Source organism: Tachyglossus aculeatus, chromosome X3, assembly GCF_015852505.1.
Source record: "Tachyglossus aculeatus isolate mTacAcu1 chromosome X3, mTacAcu1.pri, whole genome shotgun sequence".
Classification (NCBI taxonomy): Eukaryota; Metazoa; Chordata; class Mammalia; order Monotremata; family Tachyglossidae; genus Tachyglossus; species Tachyglossus aculeatus.
The window spans coordinates 5,101,052-5,122,980 of record NC_052099.1 but is presented as its reverse complement, the minus strand read 5'-3'; the positions used below and the strand labels follow the sequence as shown (position 1 = coordinate 5,122,980).

The following is a 21,929-nucleotide window of genomic DNA, read 5'->3' as shown; positions in this document are numbered from 1 at the left end:
AGCAGAGACCCCTAAAAATCCCCCCCGCCCAGGATGAATTTTCCCCTCCTCCCGGCTCGGCCAATCAGGAGGCGTTCGCGGCTCCCATTTTGGAGAGCCCCGGATGGAGGGAGGAAACGCTCCGATTGGGCGCAGCCAATCGCTGTTCCCGCTCTGGGGGGGCGGGTCCCTTTCGTCACTGGTTGCTAGGCAGGTTTCCCCGCCGGGGGGGGGTTTGTCTTCCTGCCCACTGGTTGGGACGGACGGGGCATGCGCAGAACCCTTCCCTTCAAGGCCCTGCTGAGAGCTCACCTCCTCCAGGAGGCCTTCCCAGACTGAGCCCCTTCCTTCCTCTCCCCCTCGTCCCCCTCTCCATCCCCCCGTCTTACCTCCTTCCCTTCCCCACAGCACCTGTATATATGTATATATGGTTGTACATATTTATTACTCTATTTATTTATTTATTTTACTTGTACATTTCTATCCTACTTATTTTATTTTGTTGGTATGTTTGGTTCTGTTCTCTGTCTCCCCCTTTTAGACTGTGAGCCCACTGTTGGGTAGGGACTGTCTCTAGGTGTTGCCAATTTGTACTTCCCAAGCGCTTAGTACAGTGCTCTGCACATAGTAAGCGCTCAGTAAATACGATTGATTGATTGAACCGCGCGCTCGCCGGAGCATGCGCAGACGGCGGCTCGCCGGGGCATGCGCAGAATGGCGGCTCTCCGGGGCATGCGCAGAACGGCGGCCCTTCGGAGCATGCGCAGATCGGGGCTCCCAAGGGCACGGGGCTTTCAGGCATGCGCAAAGCGGGGGCTGGCGCCAAATTCTCCCTTTCCCTCTTTCATTCATTCAGTCATATTAATTCATCATCATCATCAATCGTATTTATTGAGCGCTTACTATGTGCAGAGCACTGTACTAAGCGCTTGGGAAGTACAAATTGGCAACATACAGAGACAGTCCCTACCCAACAGTGGGCTCACAGTCTAGAAGGGGGAGACATTTATTTATTATTTATTTATTATTTATTTATTGAGCGCTTACTGTGTGCACAGCACTGTACTAAGCGCTTGGAAGTAACAATTTTTCCTTTAAGGTCCCATAGCATGTTGATCCCCCCACATTCACCCCTTTCCTGCACACTTCCCCTTTTTTCAATCAATCAATCAATCAATCAATCTTATTTATTGAGTGCTTCCTGTGTGCAGAGCACTGTATTAAGCGCTTGGGAAATCAATCAATCAATCGTATTTATTGAGCGCTTCCTGTGTGCAGGGCACTGTATTAAGCGCTTGGGAAGTCAATCAATCAATCAGTCGTATTTTTGAGCGTTTCCTGTGTGCAGAGCACTGTACTAAGTGCTTGGGAGGTCAATCAATCAATCATATTTATTGAGCGCTTACTGTGTGCAGAGCACTGTACTAAGCGCTTGGGAGGTCAATCAATCAATCAATCGTATTTATTGAGCGCTTCCTGTGTGCAGAGCGCTGTACTAAGCGCTTGGGAAGTCAATCAATCCATCATATTTATTGAGCGCTTACCGTGTGCAGAGCGCTGTACTAAGCGCTTGGGAAGTCAATCAATCAATCAATCGTATTTATTGAGCACTTACTGTGTGCAGAGCACTGTACTAAGCGCTTGGGAAGTCAATCAATCAATCGTATTTATTGAGCGCTTACTGTGTGCAGAGCACTGTACTAAGCGCTTGGGAAGTCAATCAATCGATCAGTCGTATTTATTGAGCGCTTCCTGTGTGCAGAGCACTGTACTAAGCGCTTGGGAAGTCCAAGTTGGCAACCTATGGAGTATCCTCCCCTTTTTCTCTTTGCCCAATTTCCTCTGCAAATAGCAACGATTTTCCCTCAGCCGTCGGGAATTCATTCATTCAGTCGTATTTATTGAGCGCTTGCTGGGTGCAGAGCACTGTACTAAGCGCTTGGGAAGTCCAAGTTGGCAACCTATGTAGTATCCTCCCCTTTTTCTCTTTGCCCAATTTCCTCTGCAAATAGCAACGATTTTCCCTCAGCCGTCGGGAATTCATTCATTCAGTCGTATTTATTGAGCGCTTGCTGGGTGCAGAGCACTGTACTAAGCGCTTGGGAAGTCCAAGTTGGCAACCTATGTAGTATCCTCCCCTTTTTCTCTTTGCCCAATTTCCTCTGCAAATAGCAACGATTTTCCCTCAGCAGTCAGGAATTATTCATTCATTCAGCCATATTTATTGAGCGCTTGCTGTGTGCAGAGCACTGTACTAAGCGCTTGGGAAGTCCAAGTTGGCAACCTATGGAGTATCCTCCCCTTTTTCTCTTTGCCCAATTTCCTCTGCAAATAGCAACGATTTTCCCTTAGCCGTCGGGAATTCATTCATTCAGTCGTATTTATTGAGCGCTTGCTGGGTGCAGAGCACTGTACTAAGCGCTTGGGAAGTCCAAGTTGGCAACCTATGGAGTATCCTCCCCTTTTTCTCTTTGCCCAATTTCCTCTGCAAATAGCAACGATTTTCCCTCAGCAGTCAGGAATTATTCATTCATTCAGCCGTATTTATTGAGCACTTGCTGGGTGCAGAGCACTGTACTAAGCGCTTGGGAAGTCCAAGTTGGCAACCTATGGAGTATCCTCCCCTTTTTCTCTTTGCCCAATTTCCTCTGCAAATAGCAACGATTTTCCCTCAGCAGTCAGGAATTCATTCATTCAGCCGTATTTATTGAGCGCTTGCTGGGTGCAGAGCACTGTACTAAGCGCTTGGGACGTCCAAGTTGGCAACCTATGTAGTATCCTCCCCTTTTTCTCTTTGCCCAATTTCCTCTGCAAATAGCAACGATTTTCCCTCAGCAGTCAGGAATTATTCATTCATTCAGCCGTATTTATTGAGCGCTTGCTGGGTGCAGAGCACTGTACTAAGCGCTTGGGAAGTCCAAGTTGGCAACCTATGGAGTATCCTCCCCTTTTTCTCTTTGCCCAATTTCCTCTGCAAATAGCAACGATTTTCCCTCAGCAGTCAGGAATTATTCATTCATTCAGCCGTATTTATTGAGCGCTTGCTGGGTGCAGAGCACTGTACTAAGCGCTTGGGAAGTGCAAGTTGGGGATGAAACGCTCGAGATTTTTTCCCCACCACATTTTGTATCCTTTTTAATCGCTGTTTATAGATCGCAGTCCGGCCTTAAGATGGTGACCTGTGTGGGGAACGAAGCCAGGGTCTAATTATCCTTAATAATAAAAAAGGCATTTGTTACATGCTTACTTACATGTTACAATCAATCAATCGTATTTATTGAGCGCTTACTGTGTGCAGAGCACTGTACTAAGCGCTTGGGAAGTCCAAGTTGGCCACGTATAGAGACGGTCCCTACCCAACAGTGGGCTCCCACAGCACCTGTATATATGTATATATGTTTGTACATATTTGTTACTCTATTTATTTATTTCACTTGTACATATCTATTCTATTTATTTTATTTTGTTAGTATGTTTGGTTTTGTTCTCCGTCTCCCCCTTTTCGACTGTGAGCCCACTGTTGGGTAGGGACTGGCTCTATATGTTGCCAACTTGGACTTCCCAAGCGCTTAGTACAGTGCTCTGCACACAGTAAGCGCTCAATAAATACGATTGATGATGATGATGATAAAAGACGGTGACAAGCACTGCTCTAAGCGCTGGGGAGATTACAAGGTGATCAGGTTGTCCCACGGGGGGCTCGTGGTCTTCATCCCCATTTTACAGTTGAGGTAACTGAGGCCCAGAGAGGTGAAGTGACTTGCCCATGGTCACACAGCTGACCGTTGGCGGAGAGGGAATTTGAACCCATGACCTCTGACTCCCAAGCCCGTGGCTCTTTCCATTGAGCCACGCTGCCACTCTAAGTGTATTTTTATTAATGGTATTTAAGTACTTAATATGTCCCGGGCATTCTGGGCCTCAGTTCCCTCATCTGTAAAATGGGGATTAAGACTGTGCGCCCCGCATGGGACAACCTGATCACCCTGTATCCTCCCCAGCGCTTAGAACAGTGCTTTGCACATAGTAAGCGCTTAACAAATGCCAATTATTATCATCATCATCATCATCAATTGTATTTATTGAGCGCTTACTATGTGCAGAGCACTGTACTAAGCGCTTGGGAAGTACAAATTGGCAACATATAGAGATGGTCCCTACCCAACAGTGGGCTCACGGTCTAAAAAGGGGAGACAGAGAACAAAACCAAACATGCTAACAAAATAAAATAAATAGAATAGCTATGTACAAGTAAAATATAAATAAATAGAGTAATAAATATGTACAAACATATATACATATATTATTTACTAGAGACAAGCTAATCGGGTTGCACATAGTCTGTGATTCAGGCGGTGGCTCACGGTCTTAGTTCCCGTTTTGCAGATGGGTGAACTGAGGCACAGAGAAGTGAGGTGACCTGCCCAAGGTCACACAGCAGGGAAGCGGCGGAGGCAGGATTAGAATCCAGGTCACTTGATTCCCAGGCTTGGGATCTTTCCACTAGGCCGCATTGCTTCTCTGCCCTTAACAAGTGCCGGGATTTTGTCAACCAACCTCATCCATCCTGCTTAAGCCGACAAAAAGCTTGCCTTTTCCCATGGATATTGAAATTGTGGGGGAACGAGGAGACAGGCTCCTTATGTTGCCAACTTGGACTTCCCAAGCGCTCAGTACAGTGCTCTGCACACAGTAAGCGCTCAATAAATACGATTGATGATTGATTAACGTTCCAGTTTTACTCTGGTCTCTTTTTGTTATGCCTCTGGTCACTCCTCTTTTTGCAGCCGCTTTTCCATGACCATTATATATCCATTACCTGTACATAGGTTTGTACGTATTTATTACTCTATTTATTTATTTTACTTATACATATCTATTCTATTTATTTTATTTTCTTAATATGTTTGGTTTTGTTGTCTGTCTCCCCCTTCTAGACCGTGAGCCCACTGTTGGGTAAGGACCGTCTCTAGATGTTGCCAACTTGGACTTCCCAAGCGCTCAGTACAGTGCTCTGCACACAGTAAGCGCTCAATAAATACGATTGATGATTGATTAACGTTCCAGTTTTCCTCTGAATGGTCTCTTTTTGTTATGCCTCTGCTCACTCCTCTTTTTGCAGCCGCTTTTCCATGAGCATTATATATCCATTACCTGTACATGGGTTTGTACGTATTTATTACTCTATTTATTTTACTTGTACATATCTATTCTATTCATTTTATTTTGTTAATATGTTTGGTTTTGTTCTCCATCTCCCCCTTCTAGACCGTGAGCCCACTGTTGGGTAAGGACCGTCTCTAGATGTTGCCAACTTGGACTTCCCAAGCGCTCAGTACAGTGCTCTGCACACAGTAAGCGCTCAATAAATACGATTGATGATTGATTAACGTTCCAGTTTTCCTCTGAATGGTCTCTTTTTGTTATGCCTCTGCTCACTCCTCTTTTTGCAGCCGCTTTTCCATGAGCATTATATATCCATTACCTGTACATGGGTTTGTACGTATTTATTACTCTATTTATTTTACTTGTACATATCTATTCTATTCATTTTATTTTGTTAATATGTTTGGTTTTGTTCTCCATCTCCCCCTTCTAGACCGTGAGCCCACTGTTGGGTAAGGACCGTCTCTAGATGTTGCCAACTTGGACTTCCCAAGCGCTCAGTACAGTGCTCTGCACACAGTAAGCGCTCAATAAATACGATTGATTGATTAATGTTCCAGTTTTACTCTGGTCTCTTTTTGTTATGCCTCTGGTCACTCCTCTTTTTGCAGCCGCTTTTCCATGACCATTATATATCCATTACCAGTACATAGGTTTGTACGTATTTATTACTCTATTTATTTATTTTACTTGTACATATCTATTCTATTTATTTTATTTTGTTAACATGTTTGGTTTTGTCGTCCGTCTCCCCCTTCTAGACCGTGAGCCCGCTGTTGGGCAGGGACCGTCTCTATGTGTTGCCAACTTGGACTTCCCAAGCGCTTAGCACAGTGCTCTGCACACAGTAAGCGCTCAATAAATGCTATTGATTGATTGATTGATTGATTGATTGATTGATGGATGGATTGCAGGGCGCAGACACGTGCCATCAATAGCGTCGATGGCTTGCAATCCCTGGCCACCAGAGGCCCCCGGACGTGACGTCACGCCCGCCCTCCCTCCAGCCGCCGTTCCGTACGACAAGATGGCGGCGCCCTGTGGGGAGACAACATGGCGCCCCCCTTGGATGCCCCCCGCCCTTCTGTACTTGGCGATTCCGCCCGCCGAACCCCAGAAACCGCCTGAATTGCATCATTTTCCTTTCCGGTTGAGGAAGCGGGGGAGATCTGGCCGCTGGGGAGGCGGGAAAGGCCTCGCCGGCTGGGCGCCGCCATGTTGTACGGAAACCGGAAATCTGGGGCCCCGCGGCGTGACGCACTTCCGCTTCTGCTCCCTGCTGGGCTGTTTGGTTGGACTGGACAGTTGTGTGTTGTGGGGGGGGAGGTTGGTGGTTGCTGAGCTGCTGGGCCGAGGCGCAGGGAGGTAAACTGAGGCAGGGGTGGGGGGGGTGGGGTGGGGGGAGGCCGAGGATGGCGGGCTTAAGGTCTTGGACCTGTATATATATATATATATATATATATATATATATATGTATATACACCTGTATATATGTATATATGGTACCTGTATATATGTATATATGGTTGTACATATTTATTACTCTATTTATTTATTTATTTATTTTACTTGTACATTTCTATCCTATTTATTTTATTTTGTTGGTATGTTTGGTTCTGTTCTCTGTCTCCCACTTTTAGACTGTGAGCCCACTGTTGGGTAGGGACCATCTCTATGTGTTGCCAATTTGTACTTCCCAAGCGCTTAGTCCAGTGCTCTGCACCTAGTAAGCGCTCAATAAATACGATTGATTGATTGATTGGACCAGGGGAAAGGGGTGGGGAGGATGGGATGGAAGCTGGGAGGAGGAGGGAGAATAACAACAACAACAATAATTATCATAATCATGCATTCATTCAATCTTATTGATCAATCAATCCATCAGTCGTATTTATTGAGCGCCTCCTGCGTGCAGAGCACCGGACTAAGCGCTTGGGAAGTCCAAGTTGGCAACATATACATATTTATTACTCTATTTATTTTACTTGTACATATCTAGTCTATTTTATTTTGTTAGTATGTTTGGTTTTGTTCTCTGTCTCCCCCTTTTAGACTGTGAGCCCACTGTTGGGCAGGGACCGTCTCTAGATGTTGCCAACTTGGACTTCCCAAGCGCTTAGTACAGTGCTCTGCACACAGGAAGCGCTCTATAAATACGATTGATTGATTGATTGGGCTCGCAGTCTAGATTGAGCGCCTACTGTGGGCAGAGCACTGGACTGAGCGCTGTCTATGTGCAGAACGCCATCCTAATAATAACGATGGCGTTTCATTCAGTCGTATTGATTGAGCACTGGACTGAGCGCTGACTCTGTGCAGAACGCCATCCTAATAATAACGATGGCATTTCATTCAGTCGTATTGATTGAGCGCCTGCTGTGGGCAGAGCACTGGACTGAGCGCTGACTATGCGCAGAACGCCATCCTAATAATAACGATGGCATTTCATTCAGTCGTATTGATTGAGCACTGGACTGAGCGCTGACTATGTGCAAAACACCATCCTAATAATAACGATGGCATTCATTCAATCGTATTGATTGAGCGCTGACTATGTGCAAAACACCATCCTAATAATAACGATGGCATTTCATTCAGTCGTATTGATTGAGCACCTACTGTGGGCAGAGCACTGGACTGAGTGCTGACTATGTGCAGAACGCCATCCTAATAACAACGATGGCATTTCATTCAGTTGGATTGATTGAGCGCTTACTGTGGGCAGAGCACTGGACTGAGCGCTGACTATGTGCTGAACGCCATCCTAATAATAACGATGGCATTTCATTCAGTCGTATTGATTGAGCGCCTACTGTGTGCAGAGCACTGGACTGAGCGCTGACTATGTGCAGAACGCCATCCTAATAATAACGATGGCATTTCATTCAGTCGTATTGATTGAGCACTGGACTGAGCGCTGACTATGTGCTAAACACCATCCTAATAACAACGATGGCATTCATTCAATCGTATTGATTGAGCGCTTACTGTGGGCAGAGCACTGGACTGAGCGCTGACTATGTGCTGAACGCCATCCTAATAATACCGATGGCATTTCATTCAGTCGTATTGATTGAGCACTGGACTGAGCGCTGACTATGTGCAAAACGCCATCCAAATAATAACAATGGCATTTCATTCAGTCGTATTGATTGAGCACCTACTGTGGGCAGAGCAGTGGACTGAGCGCTGACTATGTGCAAAACACCATCCTACTAATAACGATGGCATTTCATTCAGTCGTATTGATTGAACGCTTACTGTGGGCCGAGCACTGGACTGAGCGCTGACTATGTGCAAAACACCATCCTAATAACAATGATGGCATTTCATTCAGTCGTATTGATTGAGCGCTTACTGTGTGCAGAGCACTGGACTGAGCGCTTGACTGTGCAAAACACCATCGTAATAACAACGATGGCATTTCATTCAGTCGTATTGATTGAGCGCCTACTGTGTGCAGAGCACTGGACTGAGCGCTGTCTATGTGCAGAACGCCATCCTAATAATAACGATGGCATTTCATTCAGTCGTATTGATTGAGCACTGGACTGAGCGCTGACCATGTGCAAAACACCATCCTAATAATAACGATGGCATTCATTCAATCGTATTGATTGAGCGCTTACTGTGGGCAGAGCACTGGACTGAGCGCTGACTATGTGCTGAACGCCATCCTAATAATACCGATGGCATTTCATTCAGTCGTATTGATTGAGCACTGGACTGAGCACTATGTGCAAAACATCATCCTAATAATAACGATGGCATTTCATTCAGTCGTATTGATTGAGCGCCTACTGTGTGCAGAGCACTGGACTGAGCGCTGACTATGTGCAAAACGCCATCCAAATAATAACAATGGCATTTCATTCAGTCGTATTGATTGAGCACCTACTGTGGGCAGAGCACTGGACTGAGCGCTGACTATGTGCAAAACACCATCCTACTAATAACGATGGCATTTCATTCAGTCATATTGATTGAGCGCTTACTGTGGGCCGAGCACTGGACTGAGCGCTGACTATGTGCAAAACACCATCCTCACAATAACGATGGCATTTCATTCAATCGTATTGATTGAGCGCCTACTGTGGGCAGAGCACTGGACTGAGCGCTGACTATGTGCAGAACGCCATCCTAATAATAACGATGGCATTTCATTCAGTCGTATTGATTGAGCACTGGACTGAGCGCTGACTATGTGCAAAACACCATCCTAATAATAACGATGGCATTCATTCAGTCGTATTGATTGAGCGCCTACTGTGTGCAGAGCACTGGACTAAGCGCTTGGGAAGTCCGAGTTGGCAACATAGAGAGACGGTCCCTACCCAACAGCGGGCTACTGAGCGTGCTCGGAAATGCGTCAAATCACAGATTTGACGATTGAATGAAATCAGCCTATTTACTGAGTGTCCCTAAATCCGACAGGTCCTCCTATTTACTGAGCGCTTTCGGCAATTTGTCAACGGTGGTATTTGTTAAACGCTTACGAGGTGCTGAGCATTGTTGTAAGCGCTGAGAAATCGTCATGACTGAACTCCTTAAAATCAGCCTATTTCCTGAGCGCTTTCGTAAGTCTGTAAAGTCAGCTATTTACTGAGCGCGCCTAAATCCGTAAGATCCTCCTGTTTACTGACCGCTTTCGGAAATCTGTCAGATCGTCCTGTTTACTGAGCGCTCGCAAATCCCTAAAACCGTAATGACTGCGCACTTCCGTAACTTTTTAAAATCAGCCCATTTACTGAGCGGTCTCGTAAATCCCTAAAATCAGCCTATTTACTGAACGCTTTCATAAATCCGTCAAATCGTCCTATTTACTGAGCGCTCTCGTAAGTGTTTTGTTGTCTGTCTCCCTCTTCTAGCCTGTGAGCCCGTTGTTGGGTAGGGACTGTCCCTAGATGTTGCCGACTTGTACTTCCCAAGCGCTTAGTACAGTGCTCTGCACACAGTAAGCGCTCAATAAATGCGATTGAATGAATGAATGAATGAATAATGATAACGGTGGTATTTGTTGAGCGCCGACTCTGTTCTAAGCGCTGGGGGAGATACAAGGTCATCAGGCTGCCCCACCCGGGGCCCCCGGTTTTCCTCCCCATTTTCCAGAGGAGGGAACTGAGGCCCGGAGAAGTGAAGTGGCTGGCCCAAGGCCACCCAGCAGACGAGTGGCGGGGCCCGGATTCGAACCCGCGACCTCCAAATAGTAATAATGGTGTCTGTTAAGCCGTTTGTCAGCTGGGCGACTTGGGGCAAGCCACTTCCCTCCCCTGGAAAATGGGGAGGAAGACCGGGAGCCCCACGGGGGACAACCTGATCACCTCGCATCCACCCCGGCGCCAACAACGGTGCTTGGCACGTAGTAAGTGCTTAATAAATGCCATTATTATTGGTGTTAGGCGCCTACTATGTGCCGAGCACTGTTCTAAGCGCTGGCTCTTTTGTGGGGAGATTGGAGAGAGGGAAGAGTCCCAAGTCGGTCGGGAAGAGCGGCGGGGAGAGAACTGGCAAACTCCTTGTGGGCTGCTTTCGTGTTTTCCGACTCCGTTACACCGTGTTACCGTTATTAGTGCTATTATTAATTACTAATACTACTGCTAATACTGCGTCTGTTAGCGATTATTCCGTGTCAGGCACCGCTCCGAGCTCCAGGGTAGATCCAGGCGAGTTTGGACACAGACCTCATCCCACAAGGGCCTCCCACCGGGAGCGAGAGAACAGGCGTCGCCCCCCCCATTTTACAGGTGAGGAATCGAGGCCCAGGGAAGTGAAGTGACCTGCCCGAGGTCACACAGCAGACCGGTGGCGGCGCTGGGATTCGAACCCGGGTCCTCTGGCTCCCAAGCCCAGACTCTTCCCATAGGCCCTGTGACTCTTCCTGCTGGCTCTTTCCCCGGTTCTTAACGCGGCGCTCCGCGCACGGTAAGCACTCAGGGAATACCGTTGATCGACGGATCCAGGGACGGAGCCCGCCATCACCATCATCATCAATCGTATTTATTGAGCGCTTACTATGTGCAGAGCACTGGACTAAGCGCTTGGGAAGTCCAAATTGGCAACATATAGAGATGGCCCCTACCCAACAGTGGGCTCACAGTCTAAAATCAATCAATCAATCGTATTTATTGAGCGCTTACTATGTGCAGAGCACTGGACTAAGCGCTTGGGAAGTCCAAATTGGCAACATATAGAGACGGCCCCTACCCAACAGTGGGCTCACAGTCTAAAATCAATCAATCAGTCAATCAATCGTAGTTATTGAGCGCTTACTATGTGCAGAGCACTGGACTAAGCGCTTGGGAAGTCCAAATTGGCAACATATAGAGACAGTCCCTACCCAACAGTGGGCTCACAGTCTAAAAGGGGAAGACAGAGAACAGAACCAAACATACCAAGAAAATAAAATAAATAGGAAAGAAATGTACAAGTAAAATAAATAAATAAATAAATAAATAGAGTAATAAATATGTACAACCATATATACATATATACAGGTGCTGTGGGGAAGGGAAGGAGGTAAGATGGGGGGATGGAGAGGGGGACGAGGGGGAGAGGAAGGAAGGGGCTCAGTCTGGGAAGGCCTCCTGGAGGAGGTGAGCTCTCAGCAGGGCCTTGAAGGGAGGAAGAGAGCTAGCTTCCGGGGGATGATGTGGGCCGGGGGACGGGGGGGGGACAGAGAACAAAACCAAACATACTAACAAAAGAAAATAAATAGAATAAATAGATAAATAAATAAATAGACTAGATATGTACAAATATAATAAATAAATAAATAGAGTAAAAAATATGTACAAACATATATACAGTCCAATTCCCACGTGTGCATTAATAATAATAATAATTATGGTATCTGTCGAGCATTGACCGTGTGCCAGGCGTCTTCTTTCCCAGTGCTCTGTGCAGCGTCTGCCCCCCGTTAAGCGCTCAGGAATTGCCGTCACCCCTACGGACGGATGGGATAGCGGGGGCCCGCCCGGAGACGGCCGGCCCCGAGATTTTGGGAGTGGGGAGGTGGGGTGAGCGGAAAAGGGGGGGACGCTACTGTCTAACGAACGCCTCGTTTTCTCCCCCCACAGACCGTGCCGCCTCGGGTCTGACGTCCGTCCGTCCTCGTTGCTGCCGACCCCCCCCCCCCACCCCGGGGGCCGCTCGCCTCCCTGTCCTCCGCATGGTACATCCTGCCCGGGATCGGGGATCCGCCCGTCCTCCCGTCCCCCTTCCCGCCACCGCTCCCGTCCCCGCCCCCCGGGTCCCTCCTCGGGCCCCCACTCGCGGGGGTCCCTTCCGGGGCCGGGACCCTGGCTCCGGCGGGCCCGCCGGCATGCCTCGCGCCTAGGGCCCGGGCGGCATGGACGAGCCCCGGCAGGGCCCCGGGGGCCGGGAGACCCCGCCGGGGCAGCTGCAGACCCCCGGGGCCGGGGAGCCGGGGACCCCCGGCCCCCAGGACGCCGCCGGGCCAGGGCCGGGAGCCGCGGGGGGCGGCGAGGGCAAGCCGTCCCCCGCCGGGCAGGAGGAGGAAGAGGAGCTGGACCCCAGGATTCAGGTGGGTTGGGACTCCGGGATTCGGGGGCTGACTCGGTGGGACGCTGGGATTCCGGGGTGCTTCTGCCTCCCTAAAGGCACCCCTGCCAGGCCCGAGTGGATTTCCCCCTTTTAGATTTTCCCCCTTCCCGCTACCCTGCTCATTCAAGCTCTCATCCTATCCCGTCTGGACTACTGCACCAGCCTTCTCTCTGGTCTCCCATCCTCGTGTCTCTCTCCACTTCAATCCATACTTCACGCTGCTGCCCGGATTATCTTTGTCCAGAAACGCTCTGGACATATCACTCCCCTCCTCAAAAACCTCCAATGGCTACCGATCAATCTGTGCATCAGGCAGAAACTCCTCACCCTGGGCTTCCAGGCTGTCCATCACCTCGCCCCCTCCTACCTCACCTCCCTTCTCTCCTTCTACTGCCCAGCCCGCACCCTCCGCTCCTCCACCACTAATCTCCTCACTGTACCTCGTTCTCGCCTCTCCCGCCATCGACCCCTGGCCCACGTCATCCCCCGGGCCTGGAATGCCCTCCCTCTGCCCATCCGCCAAGCTAGCTCTCTTCCTCCCTTCAAGGCCCTGCTGAGAGCTCACCTCCTCCAGGAGGCCTTCCCAGACTGAGCCCCTTCTTTCCTCTCCCCCTCGTCCCCCTCTCCATCCCCCCGTCTTACTTCCTTCCCCTCCCCACAGCACCTGTATAGATGGATATATGGTTGTTCATATTTATTATTCTATTTATTTATTTATTTATTCTACTTGTACATTTCTATCCTACTTATTTTATTTTGTTGGTATGTTTGGTTCTGTTCTCCGTCTCCCCCTTTTAGACTGTGAGCCCACTGTTGGGTAGGGACTGTCTCTATGTGATGCCAATTTGTACTTCCCAAGCGCTTAGTACAGTGCTCTGCACATAGTAAGCGCTCAATAAATACGATTGATTGATTGATTGATTGATTTTAGACTGTGAGCCCACTGTTGGGTCAGGACTGTCTCTATACGTTGCCAAGCGCTTAGTCCAGTGCTCTGCACACAGTAAGCGCTCAATATCCCGGCTCCGCCACGTGTCTGCCGTGCGACCCTGGGCAAGTCACTTCACTTCTCTGAGCCTCCGTTCCCTCATCTGTAAAATGGGGATTGACTGTGAGCCCCACGTGGGGCAACTTAAACACCTTGTATCCTCCCCGGTGCTTAGAACAGTGCTTTGCGCATAGTAAGCGCTCAGCAAATGCCATCATCATCAATGAATACGATTGATGATGACGGTGGGGATGATTTCCCGCCCGGCCCCACCCCGCCGTCGGGTCCCCGTCTCCCCGCGGCCTCGCTCGCGGGCCTCACCCGCTTCCCGTTGAAAAGTTTCACATCCCCGTCCTCCCGCCCGTCTTCTGCCTTCCCTCCCCACGGAGGGCCTCCAGTCCCTCCCTCCCGATCCCGCCTGCCCGGGCCACCCCCTTCCGACTTCTCGCGGCGGCCCCGTGGGCCGGATCGGATGGTCCCCGGCCTTTCTGGCGTGTGTGCCCACCTCGTATTCCATGGGCCCGCATTCCCCTGTGCTGAGAGATCCCGATCCGCCCCGCATTCCCGCCGGCCCGGGAATGTGGTCCGACGTCCGGTCCCGCCTGCCCGTCCGCCTGCGGCGACCAGCTGGGAGTCACGGACCTTGCCTTCCTCCTTCCCCTTCCTCCTCCTCCTTGTCCCCCCTTATCGCCCCTGGGTCCCCCCAGCCAGGGTCCTTGGTGGCCCTCGGGGTCCCCGCTGGTCCGGGATCGGCTCCCCGTATCTTGAGAGGGGCCGGGGGACTCTTCCCCTTGGTTTTGGGGGGGCCGACGCGGGGCTCGAGAGGGACAGCCGGGGAGAAGGCTCTTCCGGTTCTTCCGGGCCTCCCCATCTCTCAGTCAGTCGTATTTATTGAGCGCTTCCCGTGTGACTAAGCACTCCCCGTCGTCCGTGTCTGCCAGGAGGAGCTGGAGCATCTGAACCAGGCCAGCGAGGAGATAAACCAGGTGGAGCTGCAGCTGGACGTAAGAGAAGCTCCGCGGTGGCTCCCCCCGGGCCCCTCAGACCCCCCGTACCCGCTGGGCGACGGGAGCCGGGACCTGCGGAGCATCCCGGGAATCCTGCCCTGATCCCCCGGGATCCCCCCCAACCCGGCAGGAGGCCCGCACGACGTACCGGCGGATCCTGTCGGAGTCGGCCCGGAAGCTGAACGCGCAGGGCTCGCACCTGGGCAGCTGCATCGAGAAGGCCAGGCCCTACTACGAGGCCCGCCGGCTGGCCAAGGAGGTGAGTCGGGGCCGGGGGGAGGCCGCCGCGGCGATCCCGGCCGGAGGGGACGACGGCCGGGATCGCCGCGGTAGCCGTCCGGAGAGGAAAGGGCCCATCCTAGCGACGTCCCGGGGGTCGAACCGACGGGATGCCGCGGCGGGTTGGGTGAGAGAGAGGAGGCGGGGATAATGCCGAGGCTCGGGAGACGCGGAGGACCGCGATGCCGCCACAGAGAAGCGGTGAGGCCTGCCGGCCCACTCTGCGAGGCGGAATTACTAATTCATTCAGTCGCATTTATTGAGCGCTTACTGTGCGCAGAGCGCTGCACTTGGGAAGGACCATCATCATCATCATGCCCTGCTACTCCTCAGTTATTAGGTACCAACTGACCCAACTTAGAAAAACTATCGTCATCATCAATCGTATTTATTGAGCGCTTACTATGTGCAGAGCACTGTACTAAGCGCTTGGGAAGTACAAATACATAGAGAGACAGTCCCTACCCAACAGTGGGCTCCCAGTCTAAAAGGGGGAGACGGAGAACGAAACCAAACAGACTAACAAAATGAAATAAATAGGATAGGTAGGTACAAGTAAAATAAATAAATAAATAGAGTAATAAATATGTCCAAACATATATCCATATATACAGGTGCTGTGGGGAAGGGAAGGAGGGAAGATGGGGGGGATGGAGAGGGGGACGAGGGGGAGAGGAAGGAAGGGGCTCAGTCTGGGAAGGACCAGTTGGCAACAGATAGAGACGGTCCCTACCCAACAGTGGGCTCGCAGTCTATTACTCTATTTATTTATTGATTGATTTTACTTGTACGTATCTATTCTATTTATTTTATTTTGTTAGTACGTTTGGTTTTGTTCTCCGTCTTCCCCTTTTAGACTGTGAGCCCGCCGTTGGGTAGGGACTGTCTCTAGATGTTGCCAGTTTGTACTTCCCGAGCGCTTAGTACAGTGCTCTGCACACAGTAAGCGCTCAATAAATACGATTGATGATGACGATGATAGAAGACTAATCCCGGTTCCGCCACCTGTCTGCTGCGTGACCTTGGACAAGTCACTTCAGTTCCCTCGTCCGTAAAACGCGGATTAGGACCGCGAGCGGACGGGGACTGTGACCGACCCCGTGATCTTGTTAGAACAGTGCTTTGCACATAGTAAGCGCTTAATAAATGCCATTATTATTATTATTATTATTATTATTACCCCAGGGCGCGAATGCCATTATTATTATTATTATTATTATTATTACCCCAGGGCGCAGAGCGGTGTCTGGCACATCAGCGCTGAACGATACCGCGCGGTCATTATTATTATCCCAGCGATGGGAACATCCCGGGGAGAACAGGATTTGGGTGGGAAGATGAGGAGTTCTCTGGTGGATTTGTGAAGTCCGAGGTGGAGAGATGTCTGGAAGGCGGGAGGAGATGGGAGATGGAGGAGGAGGAGGAGGGAGGTCAGGGCGGGAGAGGGAGATTGGCTCTATATGTTGCCAACTGGTACTTCCTAAGCGCTTAGTACAGTGCTCTGCACACGGTAAGCGCTCAATAAATACGATTGAATGAATGGATGAGTCTGCAGAGAGGTGAAAAGCAGAGCGGCCCCGTGGAAAGAGCACCAGCCTGGGAGTCAGAAAACCCGAGTTCTGATCCGCCACTCGTCTGCTGTGTGACCTTGGGGGAGTCACTTCACTTCTCCGTGCCCCCATTTTGTGAAACGGGGACTCAGTCCCCGTTCCCCCTCCTACCAGGACCGTGTCCGGCCCGATTATCTTGTGCCCATCCCAGCGTTTGGCGGATAGCGAGCCCTTAAAAAAATACCATCATTCATTCATTCATTCAGTGGTATTTATTGAGCGCTCACTGCGCAGAGCGCTTGGGAAGTCCGAGTTGCATCACCATCACTGTTATCAGAGAAGTGAAGTGACTCGACTGTGAGCCCGCTGGGGGGTAGGGACCGTCTCTATAGGTTGCCAACTTGGACTTCCCAAGCGCTTAGTACAGTGCTCTGCGCCCGGTAAGCGCTCAATAAATACGATTGAATGAATGAAGGAGTGAACGACTCGCCCAAGGTTACACGACAGACAAGTGGATGAGAATCCAGATCCTTTAGCTCCCAGGCCCGGGCTCTTCCCGCTAGGCCACCCTCCTCGCCCCCCGCCACCGCCCTGGCTCTCCCGCACCGGGCGAGCAGTCAGTAGGACAACGAGCGCTTAGCACAGTGCTCCGCACGCCGGAAGCGCTCAATAAATGCGATCGAATGAATGGGCTGATGGGTTGGACGGCGGATCGAGCTACTGGGCTGCAATGCGGGCGGGAGGGTTGGGAGCGGGAAGGCTCCCTGGAGGAGGTGGCCTGTAGCTGGGCGATATAACAAAGAGCAGTGCAGCCGAACGGAAAGAGTCGGGGCGGGGTGGATCTGGGTTCTAGTCCCAGCTCTCCCACTCGCCCGCCGGGCCTGTGCTTCGCACAGCGCTCTGCCCACGGGAAGCGCTCAATAAATAGCAGCGAGTGATTGGGGGGGGACCTTGGGTAGGTCACTTACCTTCTCTGTAAAACGGGGATTGGATCCCTGTTCTCCCTCCCGCTTAGAAAGTCAGCCCGTGTGGCGCGGGGGCTGCGGGCGGCCGACCTGATCGTCCGGTATCTACCCCAGTGCTTAAAGCGTAGTGAGCACTTAAAAAGCAGCACGGTGGTTAATTTAATTTATTATTCTTCTGAGGAGGAAAAGTGGGCCAGAGAAGAGCGGAAGAGCAGCTGTGATGTGACCTCTGCCTTTCACTCTCCCCGCAAATCCCTTGTTGCCCGCCTATCTCCCCTTTAGAGTGGACGCTCCTTGTGGGCAGGGATCCTGGATTCTGCTACTGTCCTGCTCTCCCAAGCACTTAGTTCAGCGCCTAGGACTCAGTAGGCGCTCCTTAAAGAGCACCGGTTGATGGCAAGAGGGGCAGCCGGGCAAAGGGAGTCCCGGGGACCGTGCCTTGGGGGTCCCCGGGGGAAGCCGAGGGGGCCCTGGTGGGCCTGGGGAAAAGCTGGGGGCGTCCAGACAGAAGGTGAGGGTTTACCAGGGGTCCCTGGAGGAAGCCGAGGGGGCCCCAGGGGGAGGCTAGGGGGGTCTTGCGGGTGCGGAGGGGTCCCCAGTAGCCTTTGGAGGAAGTTGAGGGGTCCTGGGGCGAAGCTGGGGGCTCCTAAGGGGTCCCGGGTGGAAACTCAGCAGTCCCTGGGGGTCCCCGGGGGTCCCCGGTGGAACCTGAGGGGACTTTGGAGGAAGTTGAGGGGTCCTGGGGCGAAGCTGGGGGCTCCTAAGGGGTCCCGGGTGGAAACTCAGCGGTCCCTGGGGGTCCCCGGGGGTCCCCGGTGGAACCTGAGGGGACTTTGGAGGAAGTTGAGGGGTCCTGGGGCGAAGCTGGGGGCTCCTAAGGGGTCCCGGGTGGAAACTCAGTGGTCCCTGGGGGTCCCCGGGGGTCCCCGGTGGAACCTGAGGGGACTTTGGAGGAAGTTGAGGGGTCCTGGGGCGAAGCTGGGGGCTCCTAAGGGGTCCCGGGTGGAAACTCAGCGGTCCCTGGGGGTCCCCGGGGGTCCCCGGGGGTCCCCGGTGGAACCTGAGGGGACTTTGGAGGAAGTTGAGAGGTCTCTGGTAAGCCCTGGGGGGGGTCTCTGGCGGGTCCAGGGAGAAGCCGAGGAGTCCCTGGTGGGCCCCGTGGGAAGCTGATCATCGTCATCATCATCATCAATCGTATTTATTGAGCGCTTACTATGTGCAGAGCACTGTACTAAGCGCCTGGGAAGTACAAATTGGCAACATCTAGAGACAGTCCCTACCCAACAGTGGGCTCACAGTCTAAAAGGGGGAGACGGAGAACAAAACCAAACATACCAACAAAGTAAAATAAATAGAATAGATATGTACAAATAAAATAGAGTAATAAATATGTCCAAACATATATACACATATACAGGTGCTGTGGGGAAGGGAAGGAGGTAAGATGGGGGGATGGAGACGGGGACGAGGGGGAGAGGGGGAGATGGTTCCAGGAAGCTTCAATCAATCAATCAATCAATCAATCGTATTTATTGAGCGCTTACTATGTGCAGAGCACTGTACTAAGCGCTTGGGAAGTACAAATTGGCAACACATAGAGACAGTCCCTACCCAACAGTGGGCTCACAGTCTAAAAGGGGGAGACAGAGAACAAAACCAAACATACTAACAAAGTAAAATAAATAGAATAGATATGTACAAATAAAATAGAGTAATAAATATGTCCAAACATATATACACATATACAGGTGCTGTGGGGAAGGGAAGGAGGTAAGATGGGGGGATGGAGACGGGGACGAGGGGGAGAGGGGGAGATGGTTCCAGGAAGCTTCAATCAATCAATCAATCAATCAATCGTATTTATTGAGCGCTTACTATGTGCAGAGCACTGTACTAAGCGCTTGGGAAGTACAAATTGGCAACACCTAGAGACAGTCCCTACCCAACAGTGGGCTCACAGTCTAAAAGGGGGAGACAGAGAACAGAACCAAACATACCAACAAAATAAAATAAATAGGATAGAAATGTACAAGTAAAATAAATAAATAAATAGAGTAATAAATATGTACAACCATATATACATATATACAGGTGCTGTGGGGAAGGGAAGGAGGTAAGATGATGGTTCCTTGCTGGTCCCAGGGAAAAGTAGGGAGGTCCCCGGGGGTGTCCGGACGCTAAGGGGTACCTGGTGGGCCCGGGGGGGTGGGTCCGACGGGAAGTAGGTAGTTCCTTGCTGGTCTCGGGGAAAAGTAGGGAGGTCCCCGGGGGTGTCCGGACGCTAAGGGGTACCTGGTGGGCCTGGGGGGTTGGGTCCCATGGGAAGTAGGTGGTTCCTTGCTGGTCCCAGGGAAAAGTAGGGAGGTCCCCAGGGGTGTCTGGACGCTAAGGGGTACCTGGTGGGCCCGGGGGGGTGGGTCCCACGGGAAGTAGGTAGTTCCTTGCTGGTCCCGGGGAAAAGTAGGGAGGTCCCCGGGGGTGTCTGGTGGATGCCGAGGAGTTCCGGGTGGTCCTGGGGGGGAGATGACGGGTCCTCGGTGGTCCCCGGAGTCCCCGGTGGAAGCCGTGTCTGCTCCCGGCGCCAGGCTCAGCAGGAGACCCAGAAGGCGGCCCTGCGCTACGAACGGGCCGTCAGCATGCACAACGCCGCCCGCGAGATGGTCTTCGTCGCCGAGCAGGGCGTCATGGCCGACAAGAACCGCCTGGACCCCACCTGGCAGGAGATGCTCAACCACGCCACCTGCAAGGTCCGGCCGGCCGCCCCCGGGTAGCGAGCGGGGAACACCCGGTCCTGGGCCTTAAGACTGTAAGCTTCTTCGGGGCAGGCATTCGGGGCTCCTTCCCCCATTGACCCTTCCCGACCGCTTTCGGCAGTCAGTCGGTGCTGTTTATCATCGAGCGCTTACCGGAGCGCCGCACTCAGCGCTGGGGAGAGCACGGCCCATCGGAGTGGGTGGATAGGCCCCCTTGCCCACCACCGTCCCGCGGTCCGAGGGCCGGAGCTGGTGCCCCTCCGACGCTCAGTACGGCGCTCCGCACACAGTAAGCGCTCAGGCTCGTGGACCGCGGGCCCGGAGCCTGGGAAGAGTCAGGAAGCGGGCCTAACGACCTCCCGCGCCCCAGAGGGATCCCCCCCTCTCCCCGTCGCTGGCTTGAAGAGCCATTCCGGGCTGGGATTAGGTTGGGGCCGGGCCACCCCGCGGGGAGGAGAGGCCCCCCCAGCCCACCCCGGCCCGGCGTCTCCCCCGCTCAGGTGAACGAGGCGGAGGAGGAGCGGCTGCGGGGCGAGCGGGAGCACCAGCGGGTGACGCGGCTGTGCCAGCAGGCCGAGGCCCGGGTCCAGGCCCTGCAGAAGGCGCTGAGGCGGCCCATCGCCAAGAGCCGCCCCTACTTCGAGCTCAAGGCCCAGTTCAACCACGTCCTCGAGGTGAGCGGGGCCGGGGCGGAGGCCGGCGGCGCGGGAGAGGACGCGGCGGGGGGGGAGAAGGCGGCTCACGGCCGTCTCCCCCCCCGCCCCGGCCCGCGCCCAGGAGCACAAGGCCCAGGTGACGGGCCTGGAGCAGCAGGTGGCCCAGGCTAAGACTCGCTACTCGGTGGCCCTGCGGAACCTGGAGCAGATCAGCGAGCAGATCCACGCCCGGCGGCGGGGCCCCCTGGCCCCCCGGGGATCCCGGCGCACGTCCCCCGTGGGGGCGGAGGCCGCGGGGGCCGCGGGGGCCGCGGGGGCCGGCCCCGCCGCCGACACCCTGAGCCAGCTGAGCCTGCGCACCGTGGCCTCCGACCTGCAGAAGTGCGATTCCGTGGAGCATCTCAGGGGCCTGGCGGAGCGCGCCAGCCTGGACGGGCGCCAGCTCAGCCCCGGGGGCCGCGCCGGCCGCGAGGACGCCGGGGGGCAGGGGGCTGCCCGCCACCAGCGCAGCCTCAGCCTCTAGTCCTCCTCTTCCCACCTCTTCCCCCCCTTCTCCTCCTCTCATCTCCTCCTCTCTCCTCCGCCTCTCTCCTCTCATATCCTCCTCCCTCCTCTCATCTCCTCCTCCTCCCTCCTCTCATCTCCTCCTCCTCCCTCCTCTCATCTCCTCCTCCTCCCTCCTCTCATCTCTTCCTCTCTCCTCTCATCTCTTCCTCTCCTCTCATCTCCTCTTCTCATCTCCTCTCATCTCTTCCTCTCCTCTCATCTCCTCTTCTCATCTCCTCTCATCTCCCCCTCTCTCCTCCTCCTCCCTCCTCTCACCTCCTCCTCTCTCCTCTCACCTCCTCCTCCCTCCTCTCATCTCCTCCTCTCTCCTCTCATCTCCTCCTCCCTCCTCTCAACTCCTCCTCTCTCCTCTCATCTCCTCCTCTCTCCTCTCATCTCCTCCTCTCTCCTCTCATCTCTTCCTCCCTCCTCTCATCTCCTCCTCCCTCCTCTCATCTCCTCCTCTCTCCTCCTCCT

General features: G+C 52.8%; 2 protein-coding genes across 2 annotated transcripts; both read left to right on the top strand.

Moving 5' to 3' along the window:
- The first annotated feature begins 6,088 nt into the window (after positions 1–6,088).
- LOC119948721 lies at positions 6,089–12,481 on the top strand. The gene is made up of 3 exons (XM_038770197.1): positions 6,089–6,510; positions 10,762–10,889; positions 12,222–12,481. The coding sequence occupies exons 1-3, from the start codon at positions 6,089–6,091 to the stop codon at positions 12,479–12,481; spliced, it is 810 nt and encodes a 269-aa protein (XP_038626125.1).
- SH3BP5L (SH3 binding domain protein 5 like) lies at positions 12,451–21,459 on the top strand. Its single transcript, XM_038770356.1, has 6 exons — positions 12,451–12,688; positions 14,638–14,700; positions 14,834–14,962; positions 20,083–20,244; positions 20,751–20,924; positions 21,028–21,459. The coding sequence occupies exons 1-6, from the start codon at positions 12,494–12,496 to the stop codon at positions 21,427–21,429; spliced, it is 1,125 nt and encodes a 374-aa protein (XP_038626284.1). The 5' UTR covers positions 12,451–12,493; the 3' UTR covers positions 21,430–21,459.
- The last annotated feature ends 470 nt before the right edge of the window (positions 21,460–21,929 follow it).